This window comes from Amphimedon queenslandica, unplaced genomic scaffold (genome assembly GCF_000090795.2).
Source record: "Amphimedon queenslandica unplaced genomic scaffold, v1.1 AMPQUscaffold_13140, whole genome shotgun sequence".
NCBI classification, from domain to species: domain Eukaryota; kingdom Metazoa; phylum Porifera; class Demospongiae; order Haplosclerida; family Niphatidae; genus Amphimedon; species Amphimedon queenslandica.
Genome location: NW_003546624.1, coordinates 3405 through 23838, shown reverse-complemented (window position 1 = coordinate 23838; position 20434 = coordinate 3405). Strand labels below are relative to the sequence as shown.

At 35.5% G+C, this 20434-nt stretch overlaps 7 protein-coding genes and 2 long non-coding RNA genes across 10 annotated transcripts in view; 4 read left to right on the top strand and 5 right to left on the bottom strand.

Moving 5' to 3' along the window:
• The first annotated feature begins 489 nt into the window (after nucleotides 1–489).
• LOC109584985 (uncharacterized) lies at nucleotides 490–3241 on the top strand. 2 transcript variants are annotated; one of them, XM_020000889.1, is made up of 9 exons: nucleotides 490–762; nucleotides 856–1164; nucleotides 1276–1369; nucleotides 1419–1549; nucleotides 1774–2022; nucleotides 2235–2531; nucleotides 2586–2714; nucleotides 2764–2865; nucleotides 2909–3241. In XM_020000889.1, exons 1-9 carry the CDS (start codon nucleotides 693–695, stop codon nucleotides 3109–3111), a joined length of 1584 nt encoding a protein of 527 aa, XP_019856448.1. In that variant the 5' UTR covers nucleotides 490–692; the 3' UTR covers nucleotides 3112–3241. The 2 variants fall into 2 exon arrangements, with proteins under 2 accessions (XP_019856448.1, XP_019856447.1); XM_020000888.1 differs by having other exon boundaries at nucleotides 1240–1369.
• A 51-nt stretch (nucleotides 3242–3292) lies between these two features.
• Nucleotides 3293–5057, top strand: LOC100637262 (splicing factor 3B subunit 6-like). Its single transcript, XM_003389122.3, has 4 exons — nucleotides 3293–3361; nucleotides 3539–3657; nucleotides 3727–3865; nucleotides 4898–5057. The coding sequence occupies exons 1-4, from the start codon at nucleotides 3332–3334 to the stop codon at nucleotides 4985–4987; spliced, it is 378 nt and encodes a 125-aa protein (XP_003389170.1). The 5' UTR covers nucleotides 3293–3331; the 3' UTR covers nucleotides 4988–5057.
• Nucleotides 5058–5199: 142 nt separating this feature from the next.
• LOC100637641 (oxidation resistance protein 1-like) lies at nucleotides 5200–14562 on the bottom strand. The gene is made up of 17 exons (XM_020000887.1): nucleotides 14276–14562; nucleotides 14045–14152; nucleotides 13701–13918; nucleotides 13067–13652; nucleotides 12803–13017; nucleotides 12406–12467; nucleotides 11693–11809; nucleotides 11102–11431; nucleotides 10862–11028; nucleotides 8790–9308; nucleotides 7907–8051; nucleotides 7504–7548; nucleotides 7415–7446; nucleotides 6282–6369; nucleotides 6069–6224; nucleotides 5535–5710; nucleotides 5200–5441 (listed from the first exon to the last, which is right to left on the bottom strand). The coding sequence occupies exons 4-17, from the start codon at nucleotides 13144–13146 to the stop codon at nucleotides 5297–5299; spliced, it is 2277 nt and encodes a 758-aa protein (XP_019856446.1). The 5' UTR covers nucleotides 13147–13652; nucleotides 13701–13918; nucleotides 14045–14152; nucleotides 14276–14562; the 3' UTR covers nucleotides 5200–5296.
• LOC109584986 (uncharacterized) lies at nucleotides 9506–9937 on the bottom strand. The gene is made up of 2 exons (XR_002186258.1): nucleotides 9847–9937; nucleotides 9506–9795 (listed from the first exon to the last, which is right to left on the bottom strand). It is a non-coding gene; the product is annotated as an uncharacterized LOC109584986 (long non-coding RNA).
• Nucleotides 9711–10059, top strand: LOC109584987 (uncharacterized). The gene is made up of 2 exons (XR_002186259.1): nucleotides 9711–9798; nucleotides 9852–10059. It is a non-coding gene; the product is annotated as an uncharacterized LOC109584987 (long non-coding RNA).
• Nucleotides 13496–14554, bottom strand: LOC105314010 (androgen-dependent TFPI-regulating protein-like). The gene is made up of 5 exons (XM_020000884.1): nucleotides 14276–14554; nucleotides 14202–14234; nucleotides 14045–14152; nucleotides 13701–13918; nucleotides 13496–13652 (listed from the first exon to the last, which is right to left on the bottom strand). Exons 1-5 carry the CDS (start codon nucleotides 14552–14554, stop codon nucleotides 13496–13498), a joined length of 795 nt encoding a protein of 264 aa, XP_019856443.1.
• Nucleotides 14563–14628: 66 nt separating the features above from the next.
• On the bottom strand, nucleotides 14629–15838 carry LOC100637516 (androgen-dependent TFPI-regulating protein-like). The gene is made up of 4 exons (XM_003389124.2): nucleotides 15605–15838; nucleotides 15445–15552; nucleotides 15177–15394; nucleotides 14629–14788 (listed from the first exon to the last, which is right to left on the bottom strand). The coding sequence occupies exons 1-4, from the start codon at nucleotides 15836–15838 to the stop codon at nucleotides 14629–14631; spliced, it is 720 nt and encodes a 239-aa protein (XP_003389172.1).
• A 109-nt stretch (nucleotides 15839–15947) lies between these two features.
• LOC100637136 (androgen-dependent TFPI-regulating protein-like) lies at nucleotides 15948–17772 on the bottom strand. The gene is made up of 6 exons (XM_011407898.2): nucleotides 17396–17772; nucleotides 16832–16957; nucleotides 16572–16676; nucleotides 16405–16520; nucleotides 16178–16332; nucleotides 15948–16120 (listed from the first exon to the last, which is right to left on the bottom strand). Exons 1-6 carry the CDS (start codon nucleotides 17741–17743, stop codon nucleotides 16053–16055), a joined length of 918 nt encoding a protein of 305 aa, XP_011406200.1. The 5' UTR covers nucleotides 17744–17772; the 3' UTR covers nucleotides 15948–16052.
• Nucleotides 17773–17839: 67 nt separating this feature from the next.
• LOC109584982 (uncharacterized) overlaps nucleotides 17840–20434 on the top strand; it is a 4816-nt gene continuing 2221 nt past the window's right edge. Inside the window, exons 1-7 of the mRNA XM_020000883.1 lie at nucleotides 17840–18208; nucleotides 18274–18377; nucleotides 18427–18606; nucleotides 18671–18854; nucleotides 19054–19341; nucleotides 19469–19498; nucleotides 19727–20431. Of these exons, the coding sequence (XP_019856442.1) occupies nucleotides 18190–18208; nucleotides 18274–18377; nucleotides 18427–18606; nucleotides 18671–18854; nucleotides 19054–19341; nucleotides 19469–19498; nucleotides 19727–20431 (1510 nt within the window). The 5' untranslated portion in view covers nucleotides 17840–18189. The remainder of the gene's footprint in view (nucleotides 18209–18273; nucleotides 18378–18426; nucleotides 18607–18670; nucleotides 18855–19053; nucleotides 19342–19468; nucleotides 19499–19726; nucleotides 20432–20434) is intronic.

The following is a 20434-nucleotide window of genomic DNA, read 5'->3' as shown; positions in this document are numbered from 1 at the left end:
TACTATAGGGCGGTTAGACACTCTCCCTAACTAATTATCTACTCTTGATAATAATAATAACAATAGTATCATTACTAGCTAATCTCACCTGAAAGGTGTAAATACACAATAGCTTTCATGTGCAGCAGCACCAGCAAAGGCTCTGCAGCAAGAAGCCAGCAAAAATTGCTGTAGCTGCAAAATGTAGATTTCCAGGTTTGCAGGTATGCAGTTATAGCAAAGTATAAGACTGAACTTTTGTAGATGCAAGCTGCCAAATGTAAATATGCAGAAATTGATATTGTCAGATAGTGAATGTTAGCTAGATTGTCACATTCAACAATCTGCAAATATGCAAATCTCAAAATGCTAAAAGTTGACTATATGAATACTTATGCACATATCTTTCCTTTAACCAAATTCCAGTAATTCAAAGTCTAAAAGTCTATAAAAAGGGGCATTTTCAACATTTATCATCACTAAAAAGCAGATATGCAGTTTGGCCACTTTTGTCCACCCGTTCAATAATAATGCTGCACCATTATCTACGGTGAACTGTAAGTTGGTTGGCCTTTTGACCCCTGAGGCATCAGTTTTGATTTTATTGTCAGGTTTTAGATCTACATGCTTGTTTGCTATGGAATGACAATTAAATTATCATTCCATAGCAAATCTCTCTTGCTTTACTATACTCTAGTCTTTATTCATTCAACATGTTCCTGTCACATTTCTTGTTTGTAGATCTACTTATTGGGCTTACTATCATATCTGCACCAGTACAAGGTAAAGCCTAGCTCCCTCTAAGCTGATCACCAACCCTCTCTCTCTCTCTCCTCTCTCCTCTTTCTCTCTCCTCTTTCTCTCCTCTCTCTCTAGGAAGTTTAGTGTGGGTGTATACTCCTGCCTCAAAAGTATTATTGCAGCCATATCCAGGAGAGTCTTTCACCATTTATTGCTTCACTGATAATTCTAGTCATGATTCACTTTCCTTCAAGCTGAACAGTCAGACACTCTCTACTAATGATAATATTACAATTGAGACAGTACCTTTACCTTCTCATGCTGGCAAACAGCTTCAATTGACTATAAATGCATTTGGTATGGCCACTGCTGGTATTTTAACATGTCAAGCACATTCTGATGGCAGTGTAATCCAAGAAATAAATGAAAGCATTACTGGACAAAGTAAGGGAAGAAAGAGAGAAAAATATATGTACTGAGAGCCTGAGAGGGATTTTTACTTTATTGCTCTGTTTTTAGATTATTCTCTTTCCATTGCTGGTTTTCTTATTGAAGGACATACTGAATCATTGCACTGTCGGTTTTACAGTCCTGGTAGGAATGCTAGTGGCTACACTTGGAGAGGGAGAAGTAACAATAGCCAAGAATTGTGAGTTTTAACACATGCAATGACACACATTTCCCCCTTTTTTCCCCAGTGTTTTATTGGCTGGTAATTCAAGTGTGCTAAATGTTAATTTCTCCTTAATATTTGATGAATATTCTTGTGAAGTCTCCGTTACACCAACCAATTTTAAACTTACCACCAACAGAACAGTCACTGCATATTGTAAGTATTATGAATAATTATTTTATGTAATATTGTCTGCAAATTATTGTTGGGACATTATTGTATTTATGTACATTGTAAATGATGCTTGAATGGATTGACATGCATATTGACATACACATAAGTGTATGTTAATCCATTCAAGCATTGTTTATCTGCTACTCATTCCCCACTTAACAAAATTTAGTTTCTGTTCAGTTGTCTCTATTCCCCTCTCTTTCCAGTTATTCCAAAATTGACTGCTAATAGTACAATAGCTAGTACTGTATTGATTGGTGAAAGCATTACACTCCATTGTTCTATCACTGGAACTGACCTAAAGTATACTTGGTCAAGACAAGATGGTGTTCCTCTCTCTTCTCTTAAAGCTCTCACCTTGCATAATGTGTGCTATACTAGCACAGGATTGTATCGATGTACTGCTAGTAGTTTGGCTGGGAATGAGTCACAAATACATTATCTAACTGTGCAAGGTAAAAGAATGTGAAATAGAAAAAGAATTTCAAGAGAGAGTGCCGGGGAGGGTAGAGTAAACTTATGAAGCATATTAAGCAATCATTAATGATTGGTATAAACCTACTCTTGGCTACTTACATAATTGGATTTGGTTGTATTTTATTGTCAGTTTGTCTAATTAAATAGTTAACATCACCCTCGCTATCCCCCACTCTCTTTCTCTCTGTAGGTATTCCTTCATCTCCAGTGATTACTGATGCTGTAACATCTCCTGGTTCACTAGTATTAAGAGTACGAACAATGTATCCTGGTGATACTAATATTAGGTTTATTGTTAATGTTACTAATGTATCTGATGGATCTATTATAAGTTCTACTACACATCATTTCGATAATTATCAGTCTAATGATATCGTTAATATTGATATTAGTATACCTAATGGTGGGTCAGTATCAGTCAGTATAGTAACCATCAATCAATATGGTGCTTCAGATAATATTATTCAAGTTTTTACTATTGATCCAAGTGAGTATAATAATTATTTCTAATGTGTCACTACAATACATTACATTGCTGCAGTATTCAGTACTACTGTATCCATCATTACTACATCAGTTACTGCTAGCCTCTCTGCTAGTATATCAACTACTACTGGTTCTATTATTACTAATACTCCTACCAGTACACCTCAAACTGTTGATCGATCAGGTTAATAGCTTCATACCTTGTTCTTATTTTTCAGTTCATTTTTATTTAGGATTATCAAGTGGTGCCATTGCTGGTATAACAATCAGCATATTTATAATACTGATAGTATTTATAATACTCTTTGCTTTACAGCATCTCTGCTTGAGAAAAAGTATAATGATTATTATTTGATTCATACTATTTGTTCTGTTTAGAATATAAAAAATCTGCTAGTGATAAAGAAGTGACAGCTTTAGGTAATACATTATCAATTCCTTCAGCATCTAATGAAGTGTATGCAGCAATTGTTAATGTACAAGAGAACGTGGCATATTCTCAGAGACACACCATTACTGCAGCTAATCCTCCTACAGGCTCATCCACTACTCCAGCTGTATATGAAACTATTATTTTTTAGATATCACTTTCAAAACTTAACTGCTTTAAGCATAATGTTTTGTTTTGTCAATTTCTATTCTGTCAACAATGTTCATTATTCCAAAAAAATTACCTATTATTCCCAACTTATAGCTAAATTATTCTTAAAATTCTTATTCATTAATTCACCTTCACACATCCGGTTTCTGTCCTGACGTCATGATGTGACGTCATAGTAGAAAAAAAAACAGTACGGAAAGATGGCGTTAGCGGCAGCAAGAAGAGCAAACGTAAGTTTCTACATTTTAGTCCAAAGAGAGTGAAGTATGTTACTAATATATGCATGGATGTGATCCTTAGAGTTTGAGTTATATCATTGTATAGCAATAGAGTCTCAATACAGTGATAAATGGGTCTAAATAAATAATGGCAATAATCTCTTGTCTTTTTCCTCCGATTGTATGTAGGTTCGTCTGCCTCCTGAAGTTAACAGGATCCTATACGTGAGGAACCTTCCCTTTGAAGTATCGACTGAGGAAATGTATGACATATTTGGAAAATATGGACCAATCAGACAAATAAGATTGTGAGTATACATGTGTGTATAATGTGACACTCAAATGACTAAATATTATTTTGATTTTTTTAAATGTAGAGGTATTGCTCCAAATACTCGTGGAACTGCGTTTGTTGTGTACGAGGATATATTTGATGCTAAGAATGCCTGTGAGCATTTGTCAGGTTTCAACGTTTGCAACAGATACCTGGTGGTACTCTATTATCAACCGCATAAGGTGAGACATTTCAATGTTTTTCTAAAAATGCTCATAACTTAAGAATTTGTCATCGGAATCAGCTTAAACTTTCTACATAGCATTAGGACATCAATATGTATCAGAAAATGTAATAAAAATTTGGGGTCATTTTGGGGCCATTTTTTGTAAAAACCATGGGCCTTGGGTATTTTTCATAATTTTGGCATTTTCTTAAAATGGCTGTAACTTGAAAAATTAAAGTTCAAATCACCTCAAACTTTCTACACAGCATAAGGACATCAATATGTATCAGAAAATATAATAAAAATTTGGGGTCATTTCGGGGCCATTTTTTGGAGAAACCATGGGCTATAGCCTTGGGTATTTTTCAGACTTTTGACGTTTTCTTAAAATGGTTGTAACTCAAAAAATTGAAATCAGAATCAGCTCAAAATTTCTACACAGCATAAGAACATCAATATGTGTCAGAAAATGTAATAAAAATTTGGGGTCATTTCGGGGCCATTTTTTGTAAAAACCATGGGCTATAGCCTTGGGTATTTTTCATAATTTTGGCATTTTCTTAAAATGGCTGTAACTCGAAAAATTAAAGTCCAAATCACCTCAAACTTTCTACACAGCATAAGAACATCAATATGTATCAGAAAATGTAATAAAAATTTGGGGTCATTTCGGGGCCATTTTTTGGAAAAAACCATGGGCATTTTTTCAAAATTTGCTAGTTTAAAAAAAATACTCATAACTCTAGAATCTGTGCTCAAAATTAGCTCAAACTTTTTACATAGCATAAGGACATCAATATGTATTAGGAAATGTAATAAAAATAGGGGTGATTTCAAAGCCATTTTTTGGAAAAAAACCATGGGCTATAGTCCATGATTTTAAAGAAAATTTGCTACTTCTTAAAAATGGCCATAACATGCAAATTTTTAGTTGGAATCAGCTCAAAATTACCACATACCTAAGTTTATCAATAATTATGTATCAGAAAATGTAATAAAAATTGGGCCTAGAAATGTCTTTTGAAATCTCACTGTCTCTCTCTTTCAGGCCTTTAAGAAGATGAACAAAGATCTAAAGCAAGATCAAATCGAACTCCTCAAGACCAAATATGGCATCGACTTGGAAGCCGACAAATAATAACAACAACAATTAAAAGAACAACACAGACAGAACGATTATTTTTGACATTCAACAATAATAACAATAACATGTTACACTGTGATTATTATACATGTAGTACATAATAATTATTAATAATAATTAAAATAATAATTAATAAACCCTTCATGGCCATAAGAATTAATGTCTATGGAGAGAAAGAGAGAGGGATGGATCGAAGTGGTTAAAAATTAATTTTTAATGTCATCATCGTTATTTACAATTGAAGTAGCAAAAAAGAGAGAGAGAAGAGATGGAGGGAAATTATATAATTAAAACGGCTACTTGTTATTCAAAACCTTCAAAGCCCCATACTTCTACCCCAAAAATTATAAAGTCTTCCGAACTTGCAAGCGGCTCATTATTAAATGTCCGACACTTGAAACTGCTCCCGTGGTAAAAGCCTTCATCTAGCCACAAGCCAAAATGACCACTAGAAGAAAAATAAAAATAATAATAGCAAGAAAAATAAAATTTTCAGTCAAGTCATCAAAATTTAATTAAAATCAAAACCACGCCCACTTACTCTCCGCTTCCTATTGCTATGCTGTCTCCACTTCCTTTGATCACGTAGTCGTTATTTCCAGCCCACGGGTAGACTTTAATCTCGCCCTCTTCGTCAAAAGAGAATAAAAGAGACTCTCCAGTTCCGTAAAACCTATCACTCCGTCTTATGGGACTGGACAGCATCGCACCAAACAACTAGAAAAAATAATGATAATAATAATAATAATAATAAAGATTAAGACCAATGTTGATTGAAGATGATGCTCCTATTAACCCTTCTATCCTTAATTTTTAACTTATTTCATATAAATTTAAATTTTAACTTATTATAAATTATTTTGTGACTGCTACTGCTGTTCTTCCATTTGCTCATTAATATAAAGATTAAAATAAATAATAATAATATGAATGAGCCTATAAGCAGCAAAGCATTATACATGTACTTTTACATGTAGATCAAGTACAAATCTCAATTCCTATTATAGCATCCTATCCATACAGGCAGAACCGGTTTAAAACCAGTCAGACTGGCAGTCGTATCCAGTTCACATACCTTTCCAGTTTCATCCTTTACTAGCAGTACTGTAGGAGAGTCTCCATAGTTAGCCATATTCCTATACAGAGTCTGAAGGCTGATGCCATGCCTTGCTGTGCTGTATACTAGGCTCCAATCACGACCCACAGCAGAGCTGACTAGATTGAGTGTCAACTAAAAGAAAGAGTGAGAGGATAATTATCACACAAAAATAAACATTATCTTATGTACTTTTCTTAAGTGCTTGTTGGTTAGGTAATCCGAGCTTTCTGCTAGTCTTGGTAGTGGGAGATTACTCTCTACCTCCATGCATTCTATTCTGTAGGAAAAAAGGAAAAGAAACATAAATAAATGTAACTAAAAATTGCTTTGGGTTATTTTAATCACTCTAAATATTAGGAAATGCTATTATTCTCATTCTCTCGTTGCTCCTTTCCAAGTCTCCATGCATCCAAGAGTAGAATAGACTACAGTTAAATAATATTAAAGTTACTAGCTACAGGGAACAATGTCCCATAATTCATAACACCAGAATGGGCCACCTCCTGTGTAGGCAGGTTTTGTCTTACCTCCTACGATTCTTAACAATATTGTCATAATCGTCCGACGACAACAAAATTGAAATGGCTCTAGGTCTCTTGAAGAACCAAGGAAGAAAGCAACGAATATGTAACAACTCCATCACGGCTAGTAGTGCTCCTCTCTCAATAGACTGCTACTCTACCACAGCTATAGCTCTGATACTATGCTACCACAAAGCTCAAGCTTTTATAGAGTCCCTTTATGGCTACACTACACTAACACATTGTACAGATACAAGACATGGGACACATTACAATTGAATTATGAATGCTATAGAGTAATGAGAGTATGTCATTTAAAGGAAGTGCAAGTAAATGAATTTAGAACGAGACTACAAGGCTGAACTGAAGTGCTGCTCCTAACAATCTGTGAATGACTTTAACAGAATGTAATGCCACTACTATAAATATCATACAGGAATGATGATGGCATAATGATGGCTAAGGACATAAAAATAATACCAAAAGAAGCAGTAGCCTAGAACAGTGGTAGATCTCCTTACATACCGGACACTAGATCATCTGACCTCACTTGACCTTTCCTGTTCCCCCTAACTAATAAAAATCCCCTCAAGACCAATTATTGAGAAACTTTTATAGTACATTATACTGATATACATGTACATCATGCATGCATGCAGTAGACACACACACACACACACACACACACACAGTGATTTATAGATACACGTACAACTCTGAACGAGCAGTTTGCATCACTGTATTGCTATAATTTTGTTTGTTTTTTTATTTATTTATTATTTTCATGATTGTATGGCTTACTTAAGAGGCTGGAAATCTCTGACAGAAAATATCTAAAATAATGACAACAATAAAGTGACTACTCATGAGAGCTAGTGTACTGTACTTACTTCCCACGAGGAGGCAAAATGAGTTTCACTCAAAACAAGTGAGTCCTACAAAAGAAAATTATAATTAACTACCATAATTACATGTACATCATGAATCAGGGGATGTATTCGATGTAATAAAAATGATGAATTCTTTCGTAGCCATATTTGATAAAATTTGGTCAAAGACCGTCTTTGGCAAGATTTTTCTAGCAACTTTAAAATTCATTTAAAAATCCAATTTTGATCAAAATCTGCTCAAACATTCTGCACAACATAAAAACATGTACATGTATTATGTATATGTACACTGCACATGGATACATAAGAGCATGTATGGTGGTATCAAGAGTGGGTAATTATTTAGGGAGAGTATCTAACACATATGTATCAGAGATTAATAATAATGACTTTGTTTACTTACGTCTGAATATTGTCCCCTAAGATTAATTATTTCAAGCCTCTTATCATCGGACAATTCATCATCAACTGATGACATTGAAGCCATGTTAGTGTCACTTTTTGATGAAGGATGATGCTTGAATACGAAATTAAAAATATCCTTTAGTCTAGAGAGAGGGAGAGAGAGAGATAAAAGCAAGAAATATAATTTTAAAAGAAATCAAAATCATCATTGTATTAATAACATTAGTGTAAGAGCTGAATATACATTGTACATGAGAACATTAACATTCAATAAATAAATTAATATATATATTTTTTCATCTATTCATACTCATCTTATTTATTTCTATATTATTATTACTATCCTGTTGTCACTACGCTCTTACATAAACAGTATTTGCTGCATTTTAATTAACACTTGAACATGTACATTGGATTATTAATCATATTTCACATATCAAAAACATTATTAATCACTACTGTACATGTACATCTCATACCTATACTGTATATCTCATACCTACTGTATACGTACATGTACATCTCATACTTATACTGTACATCTCATACTTATACTGTACATCTCATACCTATACTGTACATCTCATACCTACATGTATACTGTACATCTCATACTTATACTGTACATCTCATACCTATACTGTACATCTCATACTTATACTGTACATCTCATACCTATACTGTACATCTCATACCTATACTGTACATCTCATACCTACATGTATACTGTACATCTCATACTTATACTGTACATCTCATACCTATACTGTACATCTCATACTTATACTGTACATCTCATACCTATACTGTACATCTCATACCTATACTGTACATCTCATACCTATACTATACATCTCATACTTATACTGTACATCTCATACCTAGGTGTAGGGATGGCAAATATGAACCAGGTCCTGACTGCTTGTATATTCGGTGAGGACGCCCTCTGCTTACGAGGGACTGGTATCTCAATGCCAATGATCGGGTTAGCCGGGCTCTGTTGGGCACTCTGTGATACTCTCAGATACATGAAACACCATGGGGAGGGGACCAAATCTTCCCCATAACAACCTTCTTCTCTTTTCTCCACTTCCTCTTCTTCAAACAAACTGTTTAAAGTATCCAGCCTTTCTCTACTGTCTGTCCCAGTCTCTTCTTGTTGTTGTGGCTGTGGTTCGTCTGGGAAGGCGTCGTCTTTGGTGATGGGTGTGGTCACATCGGAATGTTGTGCCGAGTCGGTTAGTAGGGGGTTAGTTTTTCCTTCGAAGAGGTCTTGATCAGTTTGAGTGGGCGGAGAAGAGGGTAAGTGTGATGAACTGTCGGATGAGAAGAAAGTGGGCGGGGCAGTACTGGTGGGAGGGGCTACAGACTGAGAAGGAGGACTGATAGTTGTGGCAGTACTAGAGAGAGGGGGGAAGAAAGAGAGAAATGTAAAATCTTAATACATGTACATGTACATGTACATGTACAGTATAGCCATAGGCGGCTGCAGGGTCGGGCATTTAGGGGCAATGCCCGACCAAAAATTCTGACCGGAAGTGTGACATCACCATAATTAATAGTTATTCTATGGTTAATTAATAGTTAATAACAGTTATTGCAATTATAATTTCAATTTTTTATGAAAATCTTATAATTATGAATGCATAAATGGCAGGCTGATAACAAGGTGATGAAGAGAGACTAAATAAAGGAGGAGGTGGTAAGACTTTGGTGCCAATCACAGTGGGCCACCACAGCAACACTAGAAAGCATAATCATTTCATTATTTAGTGCTATTTTAGTGTTCTTTTCTTGTCAGTTGCAATGTCTAAAAGCCTGGACTAGCTTCACTATGTCCTTTGTGAACAAGCCTGCTAAAAAGGAACAAAAGTTTACAAAGTGAACCTAGTAAGTACAGTATAGAAGTCAATAATACAGATTATCTCATATTCTTACTTTAGGTCAGTCTCTTGCTGAATCAGTTGATGATCATGAGTCTCAGTCTACTCAGTCTTGTGGTTGATACAGCTACAGTTTTTACAGCTACAGTTGATGTACAGTCAATTGTTGCTCATTCTCCATCACCCTATTCTTCTACTTCCTCTACTAATACTACTACTAGTAGTATTACCACTACAGAAGTCAGTGTTGGAGCTACACCACCCACTACTTTATTACAATAACCTTCGCTACCAAAAAATTGCGCTAAAAAGGGTGCGCAAAAGAGGGTGTGGCCAAAATCGCGGCGCGCTTCGCGCGCCCAACCCATTTCCTGTGCCACACCCATGCCCGACTAGTAGTCAAATCCTGCAGCCGCCTATGAGTATAGCCTGCTATACATATTGGTGGACACTCTAAAATAACTTCTATAATCAGGATTCAGGGCAGGTAGTATCAGTCCCAATACAATATAAATGTGTATTAATGAGCCTCTGAAATAAGGACACTTCCATCATCAGGACAGTATTATTGGGTCCAAAGGAATAGACAGATTTGACTGCAGTTAATTGCTATAATATTAAATTCATATACATGTACATGCAATTAAGTATGCATAAAAGTATACTATACATGTACATGAATAAGGTAGAAATAGCATTTCCCTTCTCTACATGTATGTTGTATTCTTGTTAATAACATGAGGCCCCATCTGGCTAATCTAATCAACACCTTCACTAGTAACACAATCAAAGGAACAAACCAACAAAGAGGCTTTCATAAGCTCATCACAGTCTAGCTCTCATCAAAATATAAAACTATTATAACATGTACATGAAATTAGATGCAATCCATCAAAAAATATGGCTATGAGAGATTATTATTATTGTTGTTGTTGTTTCTGATACAAATAAAAGTACATGTATAGAACATGCTCTTATGTTGAGTGAATGTAGAAAATGTGGATTACTGTTTCCAATTAAAATAGCAATAAACATATATCATCATTAATTTATTACAATGAGGACTATACCTTGATGGTGTGGTGTAGGATGTCATCAGGTAAGCATGAACCACCTCATTCATTGGTACCATCACTTCATAGGGGCCTAGGCCATTGTCCTCTACCAGTGGGTCGTTGGGATTCGGTCTGAACATTATTAGATCCGTTTTTAAGAATAAACTACCGTGAACGCATAACTGAAGGGAAAAAGAAATAATAATAATAATAATAATAATAACAACACCAACATTTTTGTGGATATTGCCATACCTGTTCTGACATGAATTTTGATGATACACATATAAACATTTCATCCACAATGTCCTGTTCAATGAACCCTTCTTCTTCTTCCTCCTCCTCCTCTCCCTCTCCTCTTCCATTCTCATTCCCTTTATCTTCTCTCTCTTGTACTATGTTGCTGGTTTTGTTTTCATCTGGTTTGAATTCAATCTTATCCTGTTTATCTATCATCTCTTCCTTTTTATCTTCCTTACATTGACTGTCATTCTCTCCTTCTCTATTGTTTTTGATATTATCCCCGGGTGAGGAGTTTTTACTTCTAGTTTCACTTCTCAAACTGCTATCGGGAATATACAGTAGCTAGACAAATAATAAATAAATACATAAATAAAATTAATGTTACGATCATAACACTGTTAATAATAAATATGCTAAGTTTATTATAACTAATGCTAATTTCCTTTGCCAAATTATTTTATCAGGAATTACAATTGTTATCATATTCCTTATCTCATATCATCATTAATAATAATTACTTTATCATTTTTATCTATTTCAATGTGAAAGGGTATACATGTACATGTACACGTACATGTATGTATGTGTGTGCACTGCACTAACTTCTCCAGGGCATATGGGACAGGAGTTACCAAGTAGCTTGTTGTTGGCTCTGGCAATATCACTTGGTGTGGTATCAAATTTTAAGGCAATGCTAGCTAAAGTGTCACACTCCATTACCTAAAAGAGAGAGAGAGGGGGGGAGGAGGAGGGAGAGAGGGGGAGGAAGGGAGAGAGAAAGAGGGGGAGAGAAAGAGAGAGAGAGAGAGGGGGGGGAGGGAGAGGGGGAGGGAGGGAGAGAAAGAGTATTAAAGAGGTGCTATTAATTGTTTTTCTACATGCACAATCACACATATAGACATATACATGTACATGTATTTCAGTGCACACATACATGTACATGTACATGTACACACATCAAAGTACATGTATATTAACTTGGAGGCCCACCTAAAACCATAATAATAATACCCTAACAATTAATATGCAGACAGTACTGTATTAAACACTTATATACATTTCATTGTACATTAATAATAATCAATTAGGAAGCCTAAAATGTGCATAAAAACTTCCCTGGAGCCAATTCCAGTAAAAATAACATTAATACATAACCTGCTACCTGGGCCAAGTAAGCAATGAATAATGAAGTATGAAGTAAGTGTTAAGTGGGTGTGCTGCATGTAGGCATTTGTATATGCATGTCCATTATATGTATTTTAACAAAAAACAACAACAACAACATAATAATAATAAAATTAGCAATTGTAACTTACTATGTATGGTATTGCATTTTCTGGAACGTGACTTGACTTCTTAGTTGTAGGAGAAGTTAAGTCTTGAAAAAGAGAGAGAGAGAGAAAGAGAGAGCAAGTTAGAACATAAAAGGAAGAGAGGAGAGAGAGAGAGAGAGAGAGAGAGAGAGAGAGAGAGAGAGAGAGAGAGAGCAAGTTAGAGAGAGAGAGAGAGAGAGAGAGAGAGAGAGAGAGAGAGAGAGAGAGAGAGAGAGAGAGAGAGAGAGATAAAGTTAGAACAAAAAAGGAAGACAGAAGAGAGAGAGAGAGAGAGAGATAAAGTTAGAACAAAAAAGGAAGACAGAAGAGAGAGAGAGAGAGAGCAAGTTAGAACAAAAAGAAAGAGAGGAGAGAAAGAGAGAGAGAGAGTGCAGCTAACGATTATCTTTCTTCTTGATTCCAGGTGACGGTACACTGTGCTCCTTCCAGTGCGGAAACTTTTTCCTCAAACTATCCGGAGTGGACTCCCAATCCAGTGGATTACGTGTGCCAATGTTATCACTTGTGAGTAAGACCTGCTGCTGCTGCTTTGAAGAAGAGAGAATGTGAGGAGGCAAGGACATCACTAAGTCATCTCTCTCAAACTTCCTACCACTATTATAAAAATAAGACAGCTTAAATATCATTAGTCATGCAATCTTACCCTGGTCCCTCTTGAGAATCTTTCTTCCTCTTCCAGCCAGGACTCCCTCCTGACCTTTGTTTCTTGAACCAACCACTCATGTTGCTTGATTCTCTTGAATATCAGACCACGCCCACAAACAGCTGCACAAGCACAACAAACTTGACGTGTTACTTTTGTTCTCCTTGGACCAGTAGAAAGGATTTTTTGCTGGAAGCGGATTCGGCCAGGAATTGACGCAAGAGAGACTGAGAGAGAAGCGACTCTAGAAACTCAAACTAAAGAGTTGTTAAATAAAAAAATTAAATATCCGTATAACTCTGTTTATCTCCGAATTATGCGTGGGTGCATGGTGAAACGGAGATAGCCAGAAAATAAAGCAAAAAATTATTTTTTTTTCCACAAAAAAAATTATTATAAATTCAAGAACAATAAAAACTAAAATTTATTTCAGCCCCATCTCAATCCAGACAAGAACCTCCCAATATAATAAAACAAAATAGAAACAAAAGACGATATCAGCGAGAAGGCACAGAATCCAAGATAATTGAAACCCCTCATGAAGCCGTAAGTCCATCTACCCGTATTATTATAAACGACAATTGTCCTGGAAAAAAATTTTAAAAAGACTCTAAGAATATATTGTTCAATTTACCAGATTGTGTAGGATCCTCCTATTAGGAAGAGAGTGATGGCAGAGACCAGATGAGAGGGATAGCGGTGCTGGACAATGGCAACTTCAAGAAGAACGACAGGAAAGAGGACGACATGCCAACACATGTTTATGGCAACCGGGAAATATTCGTCCATAACCTTTGGATAGATGAGCTGCCTGTCCATTGCATACAATACCCAGAAAAAGATAGTCACTACCTGAAAAATGGAAAAATAACACCAGGGACATAGGAAAATGCGAGGGAAAATGATAGAGGATCATACGTTGATTATTTTCAGCCTTAAGTTAAGCATAATCATAAAAATTAATTCATCATTGCTTACCCAAGCAAGAGGCCATATAGTAGTAGTGAAGAACCAGCTTACGAATGAAGTAAAATTGGTAAAGAGGTCATTGAAGAAAGCAAGGCAGTAATAGACTAGCATTAGGTTCTGATGAAAACAGAATAAGAGTAAAACATCATCAAAAATTGATTCAAACTTTGTAAGGGCATGCATCGTATATTATGTCTATCTACAACAAAGCTTAACAGCTATACTTATATGTCTTCTCACCATTGTTATAGCTGTCAGGTACTTCCATCTACCACCAAACGCATATGCTCCAGGGAAGAATCTTTCCAGATTAGGACACTCAGAGACCAGCTTATAATCATACCAGTGTATAGCAGCGTAGATACAGAGGCACAAGAAATGCCAAGCACAAACCAGGGACTTATTGCTAGCTTTTGGTGCCTTCAAGTTTTGCTGTGGACTCTTTTCTTCTTTGCTTTGAGCTTTACTGCCCGGGCCTTTTTTGCCCTTTCCTTTCTCCTTTCCAAGCTTTCCTCCCATTTTAATTTTTTTAAATTATTCATAGTCTCAACAAGCAATGAATAAATTAAAGAATGCAAAAAATAGATATTCTTTTATTGTCCCCATCTACAAAAGGCGAAGGCTCTACCCATATAGTAGAAAACAATTCCAATGAAAGACGAGACCAGTGAAAATACACAAAATCCAATATAATTGAAATTTTCCATAAAACCATACGTCCAGTTGCCTGTTTTATTATGTATGACAATAGTCCTAAAGTAAAAATAAAAGGGAGATAAAGATCAATTATGCACTTCCATAATCATCTTATTTGCAGTTACAGTATTAATTTTAAAGTTATACAATATAAGTGGTTATTTTTTTAGGGTTGCAAATTTCGTGGATTTCTTCCTAATTCACAAAAATAAAATCCACGAAAATCAATTTAATACTGTACCTACATGGCACACGTGGTAGAATTCATGAAATTAAAATTTGCAAATTGGAATTGTAGTAGATTTTACAAAATATAGGACCCACAAAAATTACCGGTTACACGTATGCATAACTTTACACTACAACTGGCAATAACAAATTAACAACACCTGTCCATACATACCACAACCTTCATCGTAATGTTACTTACTGCCATGGCACTCACCACATAGTATATAATGCTCCAAGGCAGAGCATCGACATGACAGCTACAAAACCTGATGGATACTGATGTTTAATGATCCATACTTCTAATATGACCACAGGAAAGAGGACGACATGCCAGCAAATGTTAATCATTAGAGGGAGGTACTCGTCAAGAAATGAAGGATAGATTGATTCTCGATCTATTGCATAGAGCACCCAAAAGAAAATAGTAACTACCTGCAAAATGACAAAAAATAGAGTGCAAATAGTTGCAGATTATTTATTACCCAAGCAAGAGGCCAAATAATTGATGTGAACAACCAACTGATGAACGAAGAGAAAATAGAAAAGAAGTCATTGATGAGAGCAATGAAGAAATAAGCCAACATTAATTGCTACAAAGAGAAATGGAGAAAATCTGTCAACTAAAGCAATCATCTCACTCACCCATGATATGTAGGTCAGGTACTTCCATCTTCCACCAAATTTGTCATTACCTTCGAAATATTTCTCTGGCTCAGGGCACTCGCTCACAATCTTACTGTCATACCAGTAGATAGCAATGTACACACAGAGGCAAAGGAAATGCCAGCAACAAGCTGCAGCCTTTGAGCTGCTGCCTTCTCCTTCAGCCTGAACCCGCTTCTGAGCTTTTGACCTTTGCTTGTTCTTACCCTCCATAATAGCAGCCAAGAGAAAATATTTGAGAGGTTGGGCTGAGGTTTACTGATTACAAAATGTTAAAAATACACTCAATTTCCTGCATCTGAGAATAACTGTGAATAAAGTCTATACTTTGCAGCCTCACTGATTTTAGGCGTAATATTTTATTTTTTAAAATTGAAAGTAATGATTCCTATTTTAGTATCTATTATGTATTATGATTTATATAATTCTAATCTTCATCTTCGTCTAATGATTCATCACCATCTTCGGCTAACTCTTTCAGTATCATAAACCGCTCTGTATCATCAAAAGTTGAAAAAAATAACATCTCTTCATTCTCCAATTCTGTCTTACCTCTCCATCTAAATGACGCAATGATCCTACCAATGGCATAAATGCATCCACCAAAAATAGTACAGCCAAACATGAAAATAATAAATGCCACTGGATTCAAGTGATACATGAAAGCATACGGCCATTTGTTAATTTTAGTAAATACTATAAGAATCCTAAAACAATATCGAGAGTTAACTTGATTGTAAATGACAGAAGTATAATACAAATATATATACACTATTTACCAAATGAAATATCCTGTAGTTGCTGAAAATATTGAAAAAGCAGCTACCAGATTACTTGAGTATCTGTGATAGACCAACAAAGCCTCCAGCAGTACAACAATAATAGGGAAAGTGTGCTAAGAGCGAAATGGTTGTTAGTATAATAACATAATATTAGTGATACTTACCAGGGCATGATCAAGGAGTGGAGGAACACAAATATCATATATTTCATGACGTTTCAATAAATTAGGATCAATGGTCATCATGGTCCAAAACAGAATCACCTCGATCTGATAACAATAAATAAATATTGTTATTCTAAATTCCCAAAACAATACAGTTATAACATTACACAAATAAAAAGAGCGTGAAGACACACTATGAATAATAGAGAGTCCTTTCAATATCCTCTTTTATCAATAATACTATTATTAGTGTAGCTTACACAGGCAAAGGGCCAGACCACTGTAGTGAAGAGCCAATCAGTAAATCTATGTAGCATAACTTTAGCCAATGACTGGGGAACTATATCAGTAAAGAATGCTATGAAGAAATATAAGAACAGTCCCCACTATAAAGAGATAGAGGAAAGGAATAAAACCAGAATAATTATTACTATGGATCACATTAATACAATGCACAGTGTAGCCTCTTCATTTTGGAGAACATTGGGAGGACCATACTTACAGACGTGTCCTTGTTTTATAGGCACTTTTGTATAAATTTAGAATCCTTAACAAAAGGCATTTTAGGTTACACTGTACAGAACATACCCTATAGCGGGAAATTTGGAGGGAGTCGAATTTGGCAAATCGCTAAATTTTGGTGATTGGCAAATTTTAATTTGGCTAATTTTTGGAGATGCGCCATTGAGGATGCGTATAATGGCTCAAAATGGAGGATTTTTAATTTGGTAAATGGCTATCAAAATGCTAAATTCGCCAAATTTAACTCCTTCCAAAATTTCCTGCTATACAGTACATAATGCACATAATGTACATGTACATACCATGGTCAAAAATGTGAGGTACTTAAAACGCCAACCAAAATTATCGTGGCCGTCATAAGCAAGGTCCTTTTCCTTGCACTTCTTATAAGCAGTGGAGTCATACACGTTGACACCAGTACAGTATATCAGGAGACACAAATGAATGAAGAACCCTAACGCAGCTTCAGAGGTAGTTCTACGGAGTACGCTCTTCCTCTTGTCATAGTGTTTGTCTCCCACTGGTATCTCCAGTAGAGGGTCTTCTACTTCTAGGAAATCCTCTTCTGCTGCTGGAGAGTCGTCTTGTTCCCTGGCTGCTTCTTTTTCAAGTTCTTCTCGTTGTAAAGCTCTCCTTCTTAGCTCATCCATTATCTTAATAATCAAATAGGCTAATTAATTAATAGTGGAACCACGCCCATTCTTACAGACACATTCTTACAGGGTTTACAGACACATTTCAGTATACACAGCCAATAGTAATCATACCTGAATCAGCAAAATTGCCCAAAATGAACGAATCAAGTCTGATATTAGAACTGCTACAGTCCTGACAAGTATCATTGCTGATCATGCCTGATACTCTGACCTGAACCAGTGCAAAACCTTTTCATGATAGTGTCGCAACTGATTTCATCATTGTATCGTGACTGATTGCCCAAACTGCATGATCCAATACTGATTTCAGGACTGATTCAGGCTAGCATCAATCCTGATCCAGATTTCAACTATTGGCTGTGCACGTAGTCTCTATTATCTATGGTATTCTACAATGCTATTATGATTTATTTTCTGTAACTTAAGGTGAGACTGTCAAGATGGCCACTGGTGGATCAGGTTAGCTCTTGTGTCAGTATCAAGTGTTAAAAGTGTTTGATTCACTTTATTTCACTTTACATTAGGAAGGAATACTGAATATAAAGGATACTTATTTTATGAGGAGAAAGGTTTAAATGAATATGTAGCAATATTTACAGTAGCTAAAGATGGAAACACACTCGATGATGTAAGTATAATGAGGTATATTGTATGTGTATTAATGTGTTTATTTACAGTATAGGGAAAGGAAGCACCCTAAGACAGTTGGAATAATAGAAATTATCAACTTTACATTTGTCCAGCAAGACTCTACACTTACATCAAGAGGTGATTATATTGAATTAAAGTTTGATACTCCACAATCTAAGCGAACCACTGATGGATGGATTATTAAACCTCTCACAGTACCTTTTAGAGTAAGTACTTGTATCATGTATATATATAATTAATGTGTGTGTGTGTGTGTGTGTGTATCAATAGATATATAGAAGTGATGTTGATAAGGTTGGTACACCTGGTTATCCTGACCCTCCCTCCTGCAGTATATCAGTACATGCTACACCTGATGCTGTTTTTAGACTACGTTATACTATGCCAATGGAAGGTGTGGATGGAGTTAATACATTAGACACGAGATTAGACATTGAAAAGAGATTGATACGAGGTAAGCTAGCTAGCTAGATCAGAGTGGGTGTGGTCTAGCATTAATAACCACACCCACTACACTACTCACAATGCTGGTACTAATATAATGATATTTATACCTTCAGTAGTATAAGTATTGTATTAATAAATAATAATTTAATTGACTATTGACAATCCTTATGATTTTAATAATAAATTTACGTTCTATTACTCCACAGGTCCTCTCTTAGACGTTAATGATTTACAGTATGTACTTGACACATTGAATGAAGCTGGCTTCTCACCGACGGAATGGAAATCTCTTGGTTATCCTTTAGGATTAACTTATGATACAAATAAGGCTATTGAGGCTGAGTATCCTGGAGATGAACAAGGATGTCTTAGGCAGTTTCTAGTGAAATGGTTTCAGAAAGCTGACCTTGTTGATTATAAAGGAGGTCCAAGAATGACCTCTCTATGTGTTGCTCTTGAGGACATTGGTCAAAAAGCAGCAGCTGATTATATTAGTAAGTTATTATTATAATAATTTTAATATATTTTATTTATTCTTATGTGGTTTTACATGACACAAGCTTTGATAATACAATTTATGTTTTGTCTTATATGAAGTTTCTTTTTTATATTTATTTTTAGGAAAGAATATTATTCATAAAGATTCTCCAGGTATTATATTATTATCACTCAATAAATATATTGCATGTTTTATTACTGACATTAATTTTGGTGAATGGTGGAACATATTTTTGCTGTCACATGTCATTGAGCATATTATGAATAGTGAAATAAAAATTTAATTGACAGTTTCTTTACCAATTTGTAAAATTAATAATACATGTATTTAATGTTATTTATTAGTTAATGTTTTTAATTTTAAATAATTTTTGTCTGTAGAGTTACGTCACTATCGTGAAGCACTTAAGACTATCGTGATGTGTCATCTCACCAAAGCTGTAGTTCAAGGAGAAGCTCGTGTTGGTAAAACCTGTTTCAAGTCACTTCTACTGGATGAAAAGTACATCAAAGCAAGTACCGGTATTGCTGAGCCGAGAGTTGGTATCTACTGCTACAGACGAGACACTGGGAAACGGTACAAGCTATTGGATGTCACAGAGTTAGAAGAAATTGTTAAGAATGCTTTGAAAAAAGATGCAGTAGAAAAATTCATCAATTCTCCACTAGAAAATCAGGGCAGTGAAGGTCTTGATGAAAAGAAACCAACCAGAGGAAATGAAACAGCTGATGAGACTGACGATGGATTTGTTGATGAATATGAAGCCACCGATAGACCTGGTAATGGAGATGGAACGCCTGGAGATGAAAATGAAGCACCTGGAGATGAGAAGGAAAGTTCGCTGAGTAAAGAAGTAAAGAAAGTACTTGACGGAGTGCGACAGTGTTCAGGGAAGGAGAATCGTCTTGAAGGTGCTCAATGGCTATACCTCGTTGATACAGGAGGTCAAATTGCTTTTCAAAAGTTGCTTCCAATTTTTATGCCGTTTGCTCAAGTTCTTATTCTGGTTGTTAATATTTCAAAAGAGTTGTCTAGCGACTCCACTGCAGTGATGCACATTGAAGGCGAGGATCACAGTGATGGGAGTC